Source organism: Sphaerodactylus townsendi, linkage group LG11, assembly GCF_021028975.2.
Source record: "Sphaerodactylus townsendi isolate TG3544 linkage group LG11, MPM_Stown_v2.3, whole genome shotgun sequence".
Classification (NCBI taxonomy): domain Eukaryota; kingdom Metazoa; phylum Chordata; class Lepidosauria; order Squamata; family Sphaerodactylidae; genus Sphaerodactylus; species Sphaerodactylus townsendi.
Window position 1 is genome coordinate 25,983,125 of NC_059435.1, and position 14,459 is coordinate 25,997,583.

A 14,459-nucleotide genomic window follows, 5' to 3' on the forward strand; every position below is an offset into this window, starting at 1 on the left:
GCCTCCTTCCCTTCTCTTTTTGTCTTTCCTCACACCAGCAGCCCGGAAAACATCCCACGCGGAAAGGAGTCATTCACCTTTGCACGCACTCCCAGCGCTGCAACGCTGCACCGCCACTCAGAGACCCGGCCGAGGTTTCCGGTTTGCCAGAGGAGAGAGGGGAGAGCAGGTCACTGAAGTGTCCCGGGGAAGCTTTCTTATCGGCTCTTCTTTTGCTAACAACCACCTCCTTCTATAGGTATTCTCTTTTCCTCTTTTAAAATCCAGGCGTTATTGGGTCCCCATTTATTAAATGTTCTTTGATACAACGCTTAGATTCCAATGGTATGTGTTAAGGGGCCAGCGTTTCTGAAAGCGGTTGCATGTCTTGCAGGAGCAGAGGCCAGGCAGATGTTCCAGCGGTTTGTTCCTTCCCGCTCCCTTTCCCTCTGAACTGGTATTCCTGCCGTTGCAGCATTTTTGCCTTTTGCGCACCTTCCTGCATACAGCAATTAAATGCAAGAAGCTTAAATGACGCATTTAAGCCGTGCATATTAAGGCTGGTCCCCACTAGCACGTTAAGGCTGTTCTACTTTACACCCGATCCTTCCCAGTCTTGTTCCCTTGCCAGCGTCCCATCGCCCCTTCCCGCCCCTTCCTCGTGCGTAAACTTCTCTCCGTTGGCTACTGATCGCCACCCGGGTGGTCAGTCCTGTCCAATCAGCGGCGCCCGAACTCCTGGGGCTGGGGCTTACAGAGCCGGGGGCTTCCTGCTTCTCCTGCAAAAGACGCTTGGGGACATGCTGGCCCTTATTTTTTTGCACGCAGCGTTGGGGACCTTGGTAAGTGCGGCCCCGGTTTCACAGCAATCGTGTCCTGATGGCGGAGCTGCCGGGGGTTTTTCAGCGCCGCAGTTTGCTTTTGCGGCCCGCAGTTCCGCACTGAAGTTTTCCAGAGTATTGCCTTGTAACGGAGCGCAGCTTTTACGGAACTAGTGGGTTGCTTACCGGACGGGAGGAGGAGAGATTGCAAAAAAGGGACTTTGGAAGGACTGCGGGGCAGGAACAGCGCTGGAAAGATTGCCCTAAGGAATGCAAAAGCCAGAACTCAGGGAAAAGAAGGAGCGGTTCATTTATTAATGTTGCGCCTCGCCTGCTTTGCTGTGCGATCCGGAAGTATCCGACCTTCACTTTAAACGCAGCGATTGTTATGTGCAAGCTGAGATCACGCGAGGGTGGGCCATAAATAGATGGGAGAGGCAAAAGGCCAGCATCGCATGAATGGATGACCTCCTGCTGGCTTTTGGCTTGGTGCGGGATTTCGCAAGGGCTGGGTCTGGGGACCGGTTCTTGCTTCTCTCCTTTCCCGGAAGGAACCACTGGGTTGGGGAAATGGGGGCAGAGGAAAGACGCTGGGGACCAGGAGGGAGGGAGTTCTCTTGCGCTGGCTTTAATAAGAGTGATTGGGGGTGTCGGATTTCTGCCTGGAAGAGAGATCTTGGGACCTCCAGAGATTTAGCGTGCCAGGACTCTTGGAGCGTTCCTACTAAGAGTAATATCCATATGATAGCTAGAAGTTGCTAGCTCAAGTGGCTAGCTAGTTAAAAAGTAATTTGTTGCTTTATATCCCAGAGATCCCTCCTTTTTATAGTTAGTAAACTTAATTAACCTTGAAACAACTGACTCTGCTCCTTTATTTGCGCAAACTCTGCATTTCCTGTTATCATGTCCATCAGACAGCCACTCCCTTGCCACATTTTGCTAATCCAAAGGGATTATCAAGATGGGGTGCTGTGTGGTTTCCGGGCTGTATGGCCGTGTTCTAGCAGCATTCTCTCCTGACGTTTCGCTTGCATCTGTTGCTGGCATCTTCAGAGGATCTGAAGATTATCAAGATGGTGGTAAGGAAGCAATTCTTCCTAGCAGCCCTTACTGGAACTTATCTTTTCTTGAAGGCTCCCATAGTGGGACAGCAGTCCGTTAAAGTTACCTTTAGTTCTTCATCCACAAAACAAAATGATTACAGAAGTGATACTAAGCCTTTTGCATATTAGCAATGTCATACATGTGTTAAATTTACAAAGAATCACTTATTTTATTAGAGGTAAACTAGGAGTTTAAATTAGTATATGCCCCTTTTTAAAGGATTGAGAAATCACAGTCATTCCTGTGATTTTGCATGTTGTTCAAATTCAGATAGATTTTGCCTTCAATTTATTCCCCATTTTTGCCTTCAATTTATTCCCCATTTTGCAGATTTGCAGGCAATTGCGTGGTGTTGCCGGAATCCTTGGTGTGATACTGCTGCACACTGCCTGAGAATAATTTGAACAGTATTACTGTTATAAGAGCATTCTTTCTACTTTGCTTAGCATTCATGTCAGATGAGTCTTTAAAGAGAAATGGCTCATTTTGTACTCAGTATGGCTCATTTTGTACTGAGAAGTTTTTGGATGTTAAGTAATCAATGGGTATAACCTACGTTGTCTGGAAGCATTGTATCTTTAATCACAAGCAAGTTTTCTGTCAGTATGATTATCTCTGGCAATGTGCATACACAACCACAGCATCAGAATCTTTTTTCCTAGGCACCGTTGTCTGTGTTGGCCTACCTGGAGGGAAATGGAGTGTACCATTCTGTGTTAAGTTTGACAGGAATAGGATGAATAGTGCAGGTATGGCCATAAATGTGAATGGTGTAGTGACCTCACTATACCCAGCACAACCACCACCTTGTGAGGGTTGATCAGGTTGGAAGATAGTGAAGGGCCCAAGGTCATCTGGCAGGCTTCCATAGTTCAGTGAGGGATCAAACCCCATAATCCCAGTCTCTAGTCCAGGGGTCGGGAACCTTTTCCCCTCAAAGAGCCATTTGGCTCACCCACCCCCCACTCGCTGGCACGCCTTCCGGCTCGCCCACTTGCTCGCTCGCGCCCCCCCTCCGCCCGCTCACACACACACACCCGCCTGCAGGGCAGGCGTAGATAGGCCCGGCGGCTCGGCCTTGCCGGCTGCCGGGCGAGTGATGCGCCCGCCCTGCTCCTTACAGGGCGGGTGAAGAGGTGCCCGGCGGCTCGCCGGGCCGGCCGCCGGGGAAACGATGCTCCCGCCCTGCTCCTTGCAGGGCGGGAGAAGAGGTGCCCGGCCGGTCGGGCCGCCGGGGCAACGATGCTCCGGCCCTGCTCCTCGGCGGGCGGGAGAAGAGGTGCCCGGCGGCTCGGCCGGGCCGGCCGCTGGGGGAACGATGCGCCCGCCCTGCTTCTCGCAGGGCGGGAGAAGAGGGGCCCCGCGGCTCGGCTGATGGAGCCGCAGAACAGCGGCGGAAGAGCCGCATGCGGCTCGCGAGCTGCGGGTTCCCGACCCCTGCTCTAGTCTGACAATCTGCCCCCTCCGCTATACGGGCACCACATGCGTAGGATCTTGTTGCATGTATTTGAAAGTTACATTCATCCCCTGGGAAATAATAACTAAAAGTACACTTTTGAGAAGATTGCAGTTAGCTGTGTTCTTGATTTGATTTTATGGATTGCATACAGTATATACTCATGTATAAGTCGACCCGAGTATAAGTTGCGGCACCTAATTTTACCACAAAAAACTGGGAAAACTTATTGACTCGAGTATAAGTCTAGGGTGGGAAATGCAGCAGCTTGTCCACCTCACTCAGGTCGACTGGCTGTCACCCACCAAGAGCCAGAGGCCGGCCGCTGCCGAGAAGAAGGCAGAGGCAGAGAAAGCGGCTGAAAGGGGGGAGGCAGAGAAGAAGGCAGAGGAGAGCGAAGCAGAGAAGGAGGCTGAGAAAGTGGCTGAAAGGGGGGAGGCAGAGAAGAAGACAGGAGAGCGAAGCAGAGATGGAGAAGGCAGAGAAGAAGGCAGGAGAGAGCGAAGACGGGAGAGGGGGAACGCCACACAAGAATTAAGTGGGACCCTCACTCGCGTGTAAGTCGAGGGGGGGGGGGCTTTTTCAGCACAAAATGTGCTGAAAAAGTAGACTTATACGCGCGTATATAAGGTATATTCATATTTAGTCATACTGTCCAAATTTAGATTGCGGTTTTCTGTATTGTCTTATGGCTTGAGAGTGCACAAAACAAAGCTCTAATGATCAAAGTTCTAATGGAACTCCCACTCTACTTTAGATTAAAATAGAGTGCTGTCAGATGTGAAGAGCTGATTGGCTTGTGTGGCATTCCCCCCTTCCTTTTCTGTGTTCTCCCAGTTGATGATGCACAGTAGCAGTACTCTTGACCAGGACTGTTCTAAGTAATGTGAGAAACGCATTGCATAGAGCTGGGGTGTCCAGCTCTGATCTTCCAGATGTGCATGGACTAGATGTGCATGACCAATTGACCATGCTGGTGGGGACTGATGGGAATCTTAGTCCATGAACATCTGGGGGAGGGGCTGAGCTGGATACCCTGTGTAGAGCGTCTCTCGCAGACAGTGTCAATGCCTGTAGGGATGTTGTAATAGTTTTGGTGTTTATCAGTGGACGTTGACTCATGTCTTCCAGATGAAGAGTTGCCTCATTGCCTCAAGTCATGCTTGAGTGTATGGGAGATTGGATCCTTTGTATGCATTGTTTACACAGTAGTCTTCCTGAGTGCTCAAAGCATGGGTTATCTCAGAAGATCTTATGACAATCCTGTCATGTGCCCTTACATTGCAGACATCTCAGGGAAAAGGACTGAGGGTGAGAGAAAGAGAGAGAGCTGCATAAAGTTATTCATTGAGGTCATAACTGAGATTTGAATTAGTGAGTTCATGGTTATAACAGTCATTCCAGACTGTTATGTAGTAGAAGAAAAATAGACTTGAGACACTGGAAAAATAGAGTAAATCACTGGTGGCAAAGACCAATCTAGCTGAATTGGTAAATTTATTTTTTATTCATAATTTGATTTATAGGCCACCCTTTCCCAAATGGGCTCAGGATGGCTTACATCTCATTAATAACAGAATTCATAAAATCATAAAACCAACCATCAGAATCAAAATTTCCCAATATTTGCATGTTTTATAATCATATATTATCTATATATCTGATAGTGAAAGTGTGTACCCCCATCTGCAGATACCTAAATCTGCAGATTGGGACCACACTTACCCCAAACAGGTCGTTCTGAAAATCTGGGAGACCCCACAGGTTTGCTGAAAAATCTGAAAATGGTACAAAAGTACACAGAGGAATTTAAATTCTCCCAGAATCAAAAAGGTGGTTGCACATGTACACATTACTTACCTGATACTCAGGGGGCCTGCAACCTGTCTGGCAACTCCCAGACACTGGTGGCCATGGTTCCTGGCGGGAGAGGGGCATTGTGCTGGCTGCAATGCTCTATGAGGCCCAGCTACAACCTCCACAGCTCCCAAGGTGGGGAGAAAAAAAGAGGTAGATTGTCTGAGAAGAGGTGGGGAGAAAAAGGGGAGAGATTGAGGAGTGGGGTAGAAAGGAGAGGATTGAAAAGATGTGGGGTAAAGTGGGGAAGATTAAGAAGGGGTGCGAGAAAGATGGAAGCATTGTGTGAGGGGGTGGGTCAAAGAGAGGGGGGAGACTGTCATACAAGGGGTGAGGAGAGAAGGGGGGGCTGAGAGCGGATTGCCAGAAAAGAGGGTGGAGAAGAAACTGAGGGAGAACACTGCCATAAAAGGGTGAAGGATGAAGAGGGTGAGGGAAAATTGATGGATAAAGAGTGAGAGCAGAAAGAGAGGGGGAACACTGAGAGAGAAGGGGAGAGAGGAAGGAAGCAAAGGCAGGGGAATGTCCCCTCTCTGTAAGTTTCTTGTGGATCCCCACTTATTGGTGTACTAATCTGTACTAATCATGAAGTCAACCAAATCAGAGAATACTTACATCTGAATACTGGAGCAGTGAACGAGCAAGATAAATATTTCTACAAACCTGAAAATGGACCCAGTTTTGCAGAAAAACATGAAATCTTAAAAAAGATAAATGGAGCATCTTTAACAAACTGATCCCCTCAGTGGCTTGTTGCTAGGAAACCACTGCATTCCATATTTGGAGTTTCTTTGAGTAAAAGGCATGTGGAGGAACCAAGGCACTTTTTAGGATTGTTTTGGCCTTTGATGGAAGGTACCTTGGGGCCATGCCTGGCTAGAGTTACCAGCACCAGGATGGAAAATTCCTGGCGGTTTTGGCTTGGAGTCTTGGGAGGGGAGTGGCAATCTAGATAAAATGCCACTCTCCAAAGGAGTCATTTTACCCAGGATGACAGAGACTCAAGTTTGAACCTCCATCTTCCTGTGGAAGCTCACTGGGTGGTTTTGGGCCAGTCACACATACTTTCAGCCTAACCTGCATCACAGGATTATTGTGCAGATAAAAAAGGAGGTGAGGAGTTGCTTTGGTCCTCACTGTGGAGAATGGCAGGGTATAAATTTAGTTAATGAATGAAAATACGGTTGTAGGTGAGAGGCAGCTAAAAAGCATGTTGGTGAATGCCTGAGAATGAGGCAGGGAAAGGAAAGAGAATATGGTGGTTACCAGGAGGAGGGGAAGAGGAAATAGGGTTGAGAGGGGGACACATAGGAAAGTGAAGTGCCACTCCACAAGCCCTTGAGGGTTCCTTAGCATTCAAGTGAGCCTGACCCATCAACTCCCACCACAGAACTGTACCATACTTTTCCTAGGTGGAGGCTGTTGCAGGTAGAGAGAAAGCTGAAGAAAGACGGACAGATAAATGTAGGTTGGGTGGGAAGCAGGAAAAGGAGACTTTCAGGAAAGGGGAAATGGAAATGATGAAGGGAGAAATGAGATGCCTTCAAGTCCTTGTGAGCTCCCGCTTGTTGTTATCTGTTATGGAAAACTCTCCTAATGAATTATTTATGGAACTTCTTCATACTTTGGGGAGTAAAAAGCCTTAGTGGGTAGAAGGTTTGAACTAATTGTCATATTTTTGAGCCCCTGGGCTGCTCCGTATACTTCAAACTGATAAGAGTTTGAAAATGGGTTTGATACGTTTTATTTATTTATTATGTAATTTTTTTATCCTGCCTTTCCATCCAGTCAAGGTCCACAAGACAGCGAACATTAAACCATATGCCTTTTCCAGTATGTCTGGGGGACATTTACGCTCCCTCAACAACAACTTGCTGGTTGTCCCTGGCCCAAAAAGTATCCAGCTGTCCGCAACTAGAGCCAGGGCCACTTTGGCCCTTTCTCTGGCCTGGTGGGATGCTCTGTCAAACAAGACCAGGACGCTGTGGGACTTATCTCAATTTTGCAAGGCCTGCAAGATAGAGCTATTCTGCCAGGCCTATAGTTGTGGGGAAGCAGCGGGAATTAAAAGATCCATCTTGGCTGGCTTCCCTTCTTCCCCTCCTGTTTGCCTTATTATTTTATCAAATGGCGGGGAGGAGGGTGGGACGGTAAGTTATTCCATTCTTGGTTACTTTTTTATTGCCATTTGTATATCCTTTATTATTTTTATTACTGTTTTATATGGCATTTTATGTAACTGTATTGTACAATTATATTGTGAGCTCTGAGTCGGCTTTGGCAGGAGACAGCAGGATATTAAATAAATAATAACATTATTTAAACAATTAAAAATGCAGTTCAAATTCTAAAATTTAGTTAAAAACACGTAAACACACAGCACTAGAAGACGGGTCAGTACTGTTTTTAGGGGTGTGCCAGGTGAAATTAAAAGGTTTCTGGCAAAAGTCACCAATAGAGGGAGAGACAGGAACCTCCTTGGGAGGGAGTTCCAAAATTTTAGCGCCAGGGTAGAGAAGGCCCTTTCTTGCGTCACCACCTGTCTAACCTCAGATGGTGGGGGCAAACAAAGCAGGGCCATGGAGTTGGGGAGTGGGGTGAGTTGGTATGGGAGAAGATAGTATGTTGGTCCCAGGCTGTACAGATCTTTAAAGGTCAACACCAGCACCTTGGAGTGAGCCTGGAAGCAAATTGAAATCCAGTATAGGTGAAACAAGGCTGGAATTACATGGTTCCTATGACCTTCTCCTGTCAAAATGGTGACTGCAGCATTCTTTATGAACTGTAGTTCCCATGTAGTCTTTGAGGGCAGCCCCATATAGACTGCAGTGTGGTAATCTAATCTAGATATTACCAGGGCATGTGCCACAGTGGCAAGAGCTTTTCTGCCCAGGAAGGGTCACAACCGGCTCACCATCCAAAGCTGCAGAAAGAAATCCCTGACTGCTGCTGCCACCTATTTGTCTAACAGGAGGCCCAGGTCCAGGGACATCCTCCAAGCTACAAACCTGCTCCTTTAGGGGGAGTGCAACCCCATCCAGAAAAAGGATGGGGTGCCCTCCACCCTTCCCTCCACCCATAGCACGTTGACAGTTTCATTCCTAAAAATGTGGTAAACGTGAATTAGCTGTAATTAGTTGCTTTTCTTTGGTGTTCACACAGGAGAGGGAAATGTACTTTAACATCTAAAGCTGATGGTAGTTCCTGGTTTCAGGCCAAATTTACCAAGGGATACCTCCAGACCTACATAATTATCGACGGTAGGAATTGGGACATTCCGTGAGTAGAGATGATGATCGTCAAGCAGTTGCCACTTGAAGTGAAGATTGCAGCACTAGCTGGGATTGTCTTCTTCGCCATCATGGCATCACGGACTTGTTTGGCTGAAAGGATGGAGGTGAACAGGTTCAGATGGCTGCTTAAGTTGCAAATGGTCCTCTTTGCTAATATCCTGATGCTCATAGGATCCGTTCATATATGGAGAAATACAGCGACCATATTCTACAGATCACCAGCTGTTAACTCTTGCTGTTTCATCTTTTGGAAAGTAGCTGTGATAATGTTCCTGATTTTGGCACACTCAAGCCCTTTTACAATGCTGTTTCTTGTGGCGGAAGAACCTCACTTTTTCTCTTTAGCAGCTTACACCTGTCTTGGAACTTATATCATCCTTATTTTCTTCCTCTTCACCCTGGGTTCCTTGGAGCAAGGTTATAAACTTTTGGTCTACAGAAGAACAAAACTGGACACTGTCAACAAGAACAGTAGACTGGCAATGAAAAAAACCGTTATAGCAGTTATGATGTCAGTTGCATTGACTGTTTGTGGCCTCCTGAATGCTTCCCAGCCACCTGCAGTGAAGTCAGTTGATATTACTGTCCACAAATTGCCACTGTCTATGGACAAACTGAAGGTGGTGTTGCTGTCTGATATTCATCTAGGGCCCACTGTTGGGAAAACCAAACTTGAAATGATTGTAAAGATGGTTAAGGCTTTAAAACCAGATATCACCGTGATTGTGGGTGACCTCACCGATTCTGACGTGAAGGACCTGGGAACAGCTGTGGAACCCCTTGGCCGGCTGAACTCTCCCCTGGGAACGTACTTTGTGACAGGGAATCATGAGTATTACAACTCTGATGTCAACAACTGGTTTGAGCTGCTGAAATCACTTGATGTTCACCCACTGCACAATGAGAACGTAAAAATATTGTTCCCTAGCAGCAGGGAGAGCGACTGGTTTTGTTTGGCCGGAGTCGATGATATCGAGGCGAATGTGTTGCGCTATTCTGGACACGGCATGGATTTAGAAAAGGCTTTAAGGGGTTGTGATGCCGACCACGCGATAGTTCTCCTTGCTCATCAGCCACTCGCTGCAAAATGGGCTATCCAAGCTCGACCGGATATAAATTTGGTCTTATCTGGCCACACTCATGGAGGGCAGATATTTCCTTTGAACATTGTTGCCTATTGGATGAATCCATTTTTTGTTGGTTTGTATCAAGTTGGTCAGAGCACTTTTGTGTATGTCAGCTCAGGGACCATGTACTATGGAATACCAATGAGACTGGGAAGTCGAGCAGAAATCACGGAAATCATTCTGCATTGTCCCTGATCAGTCCACACAGCTGTGTGTTCGATTCCTCTTGGGCTTGTATGACTGATCACCTTGTGCACAAAATCTGTACCCTGTGTAACTGCACAGTTCCCCCCCCCCCCTTGTAATTTCATGTTTGGCTATGTATGTAATCATGTCCTTTTCATTGGTAAAGACTTTTTCTTCTGTTTGGGAGTCCTGGCAGGCACATGTTTAGAGCAGCCATATGCATATTGATAAGTGCAATGTTTCCCTAGTTTTCCAGGACTCCTCTTCTGAAACACTCAAACAAAATACTGATCTCTCGTCTTGCCTCCCCTCTCACATGTTAAGGATGATAGGGTAAATCCAATCATACTCCAAAGAGCGTTTCTCCAACCTAAGGAAAGCCAATTCCATAGCTTCTTAAATTTGAGGAAGTCTCTTAATAGCCCAATTTGGGGGGGGGGGAGTGGAGGGTGGAGAGGGATTGACTCTTGAACGCAGTTGCCTACCCTGCTTGGTCAAGTGGCATTTATGCCGGTGGGAAAGCAAACAGGGAGGAGGGCTGACCCAAAAATGGGCTCCAGCCCCAAAGCTGCATCAGCTTAAACTTGGCCACCAGAGCAGCTGGGGGCATTCCTGGAGGCAGATTCAACCTTTGCTTTACCAAGAAATTTGGCCTGGGAAAGCCCCTGGTGCAGGAGTTGAAAAAGGTGGCACCCCATTTTGGACTATGGGGGCTTTACAGGCAGCTGAGCACTTTCTACTTGCCGCTGCCTCCCTGGAAGCTCTCTGGAGGCGGCATGCTGGAGCCTTCTTGGTTGGGCTGTTAGTCTAGAAGAAGCTGTCAAACCGTGGAGTATAGGAACAGAGGCAGGAGCCACCCTCATAATATTATTAGCTTATCTGATGTTTCTGTTCTGTCATCAGTTTTTATCTGATAAGTCACCCTTTCAAAAGTGTGATAAAATCTGCCTAGTTATAGCCTCTGTTTTTCATGTATGCGTCTTTTCCCCAACTTAATGGTTTGCGATCTGGATCAAATAAATTATCCTCCTAGCCCAATATTCTACCTTTTGATAGCCAACATGAGATTTTATGTGTTTCAACATACTTGGTGAAGATTTGATTTTCTGGCAACATGCATGTTTTTTCAGATGAGGAAATAGCTTCTTCTTTTGACGGCTATTAAAACTGTGCCCAAAGACTACACTTGTATATGAAGTTAAGAAAGAGGGGATGAATAATAGCTTTTGGCCTAGCTCACCTGTTGCAAGTTACTGTACTTAGAACCAGTTCAGTTTTAATTGACTTCAGTAGTACTAAATATCACTAACTGTGCTTGATTTGAAACCACTTTTGTCTAGTCTCAGGGTTAAATTAATAATGTAAATATCTGGCTATTTAATATTTAACTATTGATTTGAACATCAAACTTGTATTTGAATATGTTTGTATAATTTAGAAGCAAAACTTTTCCATTGGCCACTCCTTGTGATTTGCACCCTCGAGTATGATTAGGGTCCATGTTTGTTTGGTTTTGAAAAGAAATGGGTCTCAGACCAGGGCTTTTATCTAGTGTAAATCTCGGCCAGTTGAAAATGTATCCAAGCAGAATGAGATTTCCTTGCCTTCTTCTTCCCTTTGTAGGCCAAATGGACCCCCCAGAAAAACTATCAGTGGGGAGTCAGAGCAGCAGAAAAGGAGAATTGGTGAAAATAGCCTTAGTAGAAATTTTCTGTGAGATTCAAGTCAGGTTTAGTAACTTGAATAATGTATTTTGCACTGGATCAGTTATTTCCTGTATTGCTTTAAAAAGCCTGAATGCTTGAAGAATTTTAATGTCTCAGAAGTCTGTATTTGAAATTTTTTGGCTTGTTCAGTTTTCCTTAGAGTTGTATAATAAAATACCAATATCTAATACTCATGAGGTTTATTAGCACAGATATTTGCCTGGAGGTTGCTGAGCAAAAAATATTTTTTAAGCCTGTAGTCCTATAAAACAATTAACATGTTTTTGAGAATGAACGTGCTCATTTGTGCACTTTGGGCTTGGGTACTTCCATATATAATAGTAACTGGCTGCTTCTATGCTTGGACCTACCTGAGCCTTACATAGTTAGTCACTGCAGAAAATGTTTGTTAATGAAATCCTGTGGAGCTGGGAATTTTGTCCTAAAATAAAACAGGGCCATAAATACCAATGTTTCAGATTTAAAGGCCATGTTTACAGTATTCAGCATGCTTCATGTTTCTGTGTCCCTTGTAAAAGCTGTTAAAAGGAGACCTGTGTTTGTTTTTTTGCGGTCAAGTCACAGCTGACTTAAGCAATCCATAGTGGGTTTTCAAGATATGTTCAGAGGCGATTTGCTATTGTCTGTCTCCTTGTCATGACCCTGGTATTCCTTGGAGGTCTCCCATTTGCTTTTCCACCAAAAGATCTAAGTAGAATTGTAACTACCGGTACATCCACCACGTGTTGGACTGTTGTTGTTTTAGAATAGTCCACATAGTGTTTACCTAGTTCTGATAGGTAGATACTGGGACCCAAGTGGAGCATTCTAAAACAAAGGTGGACCGGCATGTGGCGGATGAAATTGCAATTCTGCTTAGATCTTTTGGCAGAAAAGAGTATAGTGTCTGATGAGATCAAGCTAGCCTGGCTATCCAGGTCAGAGCAGGCCCAGGTTATCATTTCCCTATTACAGGTAAGAGAATGAGGCAAAGCATAAAATTGCTTGCTCAAGGTTGCTGAGTGTCAACAAAGGCAGGTCTGAATTGGGGACTTCCTGATTCACAGTGTCTGTAAATCCACCCAGTTTGTTTGTAGCTGGGCGTTTTGAAGTTTGCAGGAACATGGTCATTTTTTTTACAGCGCTTGCTGATAGCTGCTTTACTTTTAATCTTGTGAATTTTGAGCTGACTGGGAATGGACAGAATTAGGATGGGCCAGTCTGAGAGTGACTAGTGTCCCAGTTACTGTTATTACAGATTAAAGAGACATAGTTACTACTGAAGTAGATGTCACTAAACCAGCAGTCAAGGCTTGCCTAGCCACCTGAAGACAAGTTGTTACCACAACAGAAGAAGAGGAGACTGATTTTACAACATTGAGAGTAGGAAGAGCGGAGGATGATGCTGTGGAGGCAAGAACTGGTTTTATACCCTGAAGGGAAGTGGTTCTTTTGTCATTGCAGTAGAATGAGGGAGACATAAAAGTCTTTGTACCTATTCCAGTTGTCAGCAGAGAGGGTGGGACAAGATTTGCTGCCTAGAGTACTCCTGATGAGGTTTGCACGGGATGTCCAACTAACCAGATCTTCTCGTCACCAGTGGTGTACAGGAAATAGAGACTGGTTATATAAGTGTGATGCTTTGATAGACATTAATCTTGAAATCATTAATTTTGAAATCATTGCCTGCATTGTGGTATAAAGCATTAAAAAATCATTTTTAATCTCCTTAGTTAAGATATCAAATAACCTCAGAGCAACTTTCACATCCTTGTGTTTCAAAACAATGCCCACAACACTTATCGGCCAGTTGCTATGCTAGCCCTGGAAGATTTACCCCATTATATACTTGACTGCCCACTTTATGTGCAACCCAGGGCTAAATTCCTTGCTCTAAATTGGCTTCAGTTGATTTTATTGGTTGATGTGTTGTTATTAATATTTACATTTTTAAGGCTGTTTGTATTGTAAATTTTATCTCATAGTGGTTATATCCATATTATAAAGTATTGTATTTGTTGATGATGTTTTGTAAAGGCCATATATAAATAAATTGATTTGAGTCGTAGGATTATTAGACTCATTCAGCCGCTCACATAACCCACTCGGACTGTTATGCTCTTGCCACAGAAAGCCTGTTTGTGCAGGACACTTACTGAGTGAAAATGAGCGCATAGAAGCCAGGATGGAGGGGATGGTAAAATAACCAGTGCTTCTTTCTTCCATCTTTGCTTGCCGTGACTCTCTTGTGTGCCTTCCTTTCCAAATCCCAAGAGAAAACTAGACGGGGAAGGTGGGTTATAGGAGACCTTCCAGCTTTATTTCAGGAATGCTACTGAATTCAGAAGCAAGGCAAGGTCTAGTCTGGGAATAGCAAAGAATGACGTGATGTAGTGGAATTTAAATAACAGGTGGAGAATCACCATTTCTCCCGAAGTAACAAAGTCCGCAAAAGTGGAAAATAGCACAATAAGAAATGAACTAGAACGCTTTTGTGCTTTTTCCTGGAAATTACCACATATTGAAACTTTCTGCAAAGCCACAAAATTTGCAATGCTACAAGTACTTCAACTTGATAGGTAACTCCATGAGATGTGGGGAAATGCGCTAGATTCTTAAATGCAGGCTAGAGTGCTGCACTGCAGCGATCTGTGGCTGGCCCATGGTTCCTGGGCTTCAGCTCATTCTGTTGCCATGGAGGAGAAAATATTTAGTCTACCAATCCATCCATGCCGTGCTGCAGCATTTTGTCATTACTGCCTAATACTTAGATCTTTGGAGGAGATGGTATACTGGAAGCTCCTGTTGTGTATTGTATTTACATTCATCACATTCTATACACATGTTCTTCATTCAGGTAGATTTGAGTATTTTACAGTTCCTCTGCTTGGGAAAAAACCTCACAGGGATAGTGCGAGGAAAAAATCTAA

At 45.2% G+C, this 14,459-nt stretch overlaps 2 protein-coding genes across 3 annotated transcripts in view; both read left to right on the plus strand.

Moving 5' to 3' along the window:
* Nucleotides 1–30: 30 nt before the first annotated feature.
* On the plus strand, nucleotides 31–13,749 carry TMPPE (transmembrane protein with metallophosphoesterase domain). 2 transcript variants are annotated; one of them, XM_048510696.1, is made up of 2 exons: nucleotides 31–238; nucleotides 8,380–13,749. In XM_048510696.1, exon 2 carries the CDS (start codon nucleotides 8,507–8,509, stop codon nucleotides 9,830–9,832), a length of 1,326 nt encoding a protein of 441 aa, XP_048366653.1. In that variant the 5' UTR covers nucleotides 31–238; nucleotides 8,380–8,506; the 3' UTR covers nucleotides 9,833–13,749. The 2 variants fall into 2 exon arrangements, with proteins under 2 accessions (XP_048366653.1, XP_048366652.1); XM_048510695.1 differs by lacking the exon at nucleotides 31–238 and adding an exon at nucleotides 728–821.
* The window catches only part of GLB1 (galactosidase beta 1), a 41,649-nt gene continuing 27,903 nt past the window's right edge, over nucleotides 714–14,459 (plus strand). The window contains exon 1 of the mRNA XM_048510694.1: nucleotides 714–821. Coding sequence (XP_048366651.1) covers nucleotides 780–821 — 42 coding nt within the window. The 5' untranslated portion in view covers nucleotides 714–779. The remainder of the gene's footprint in view (nucleotides 822–14,459) is intronic.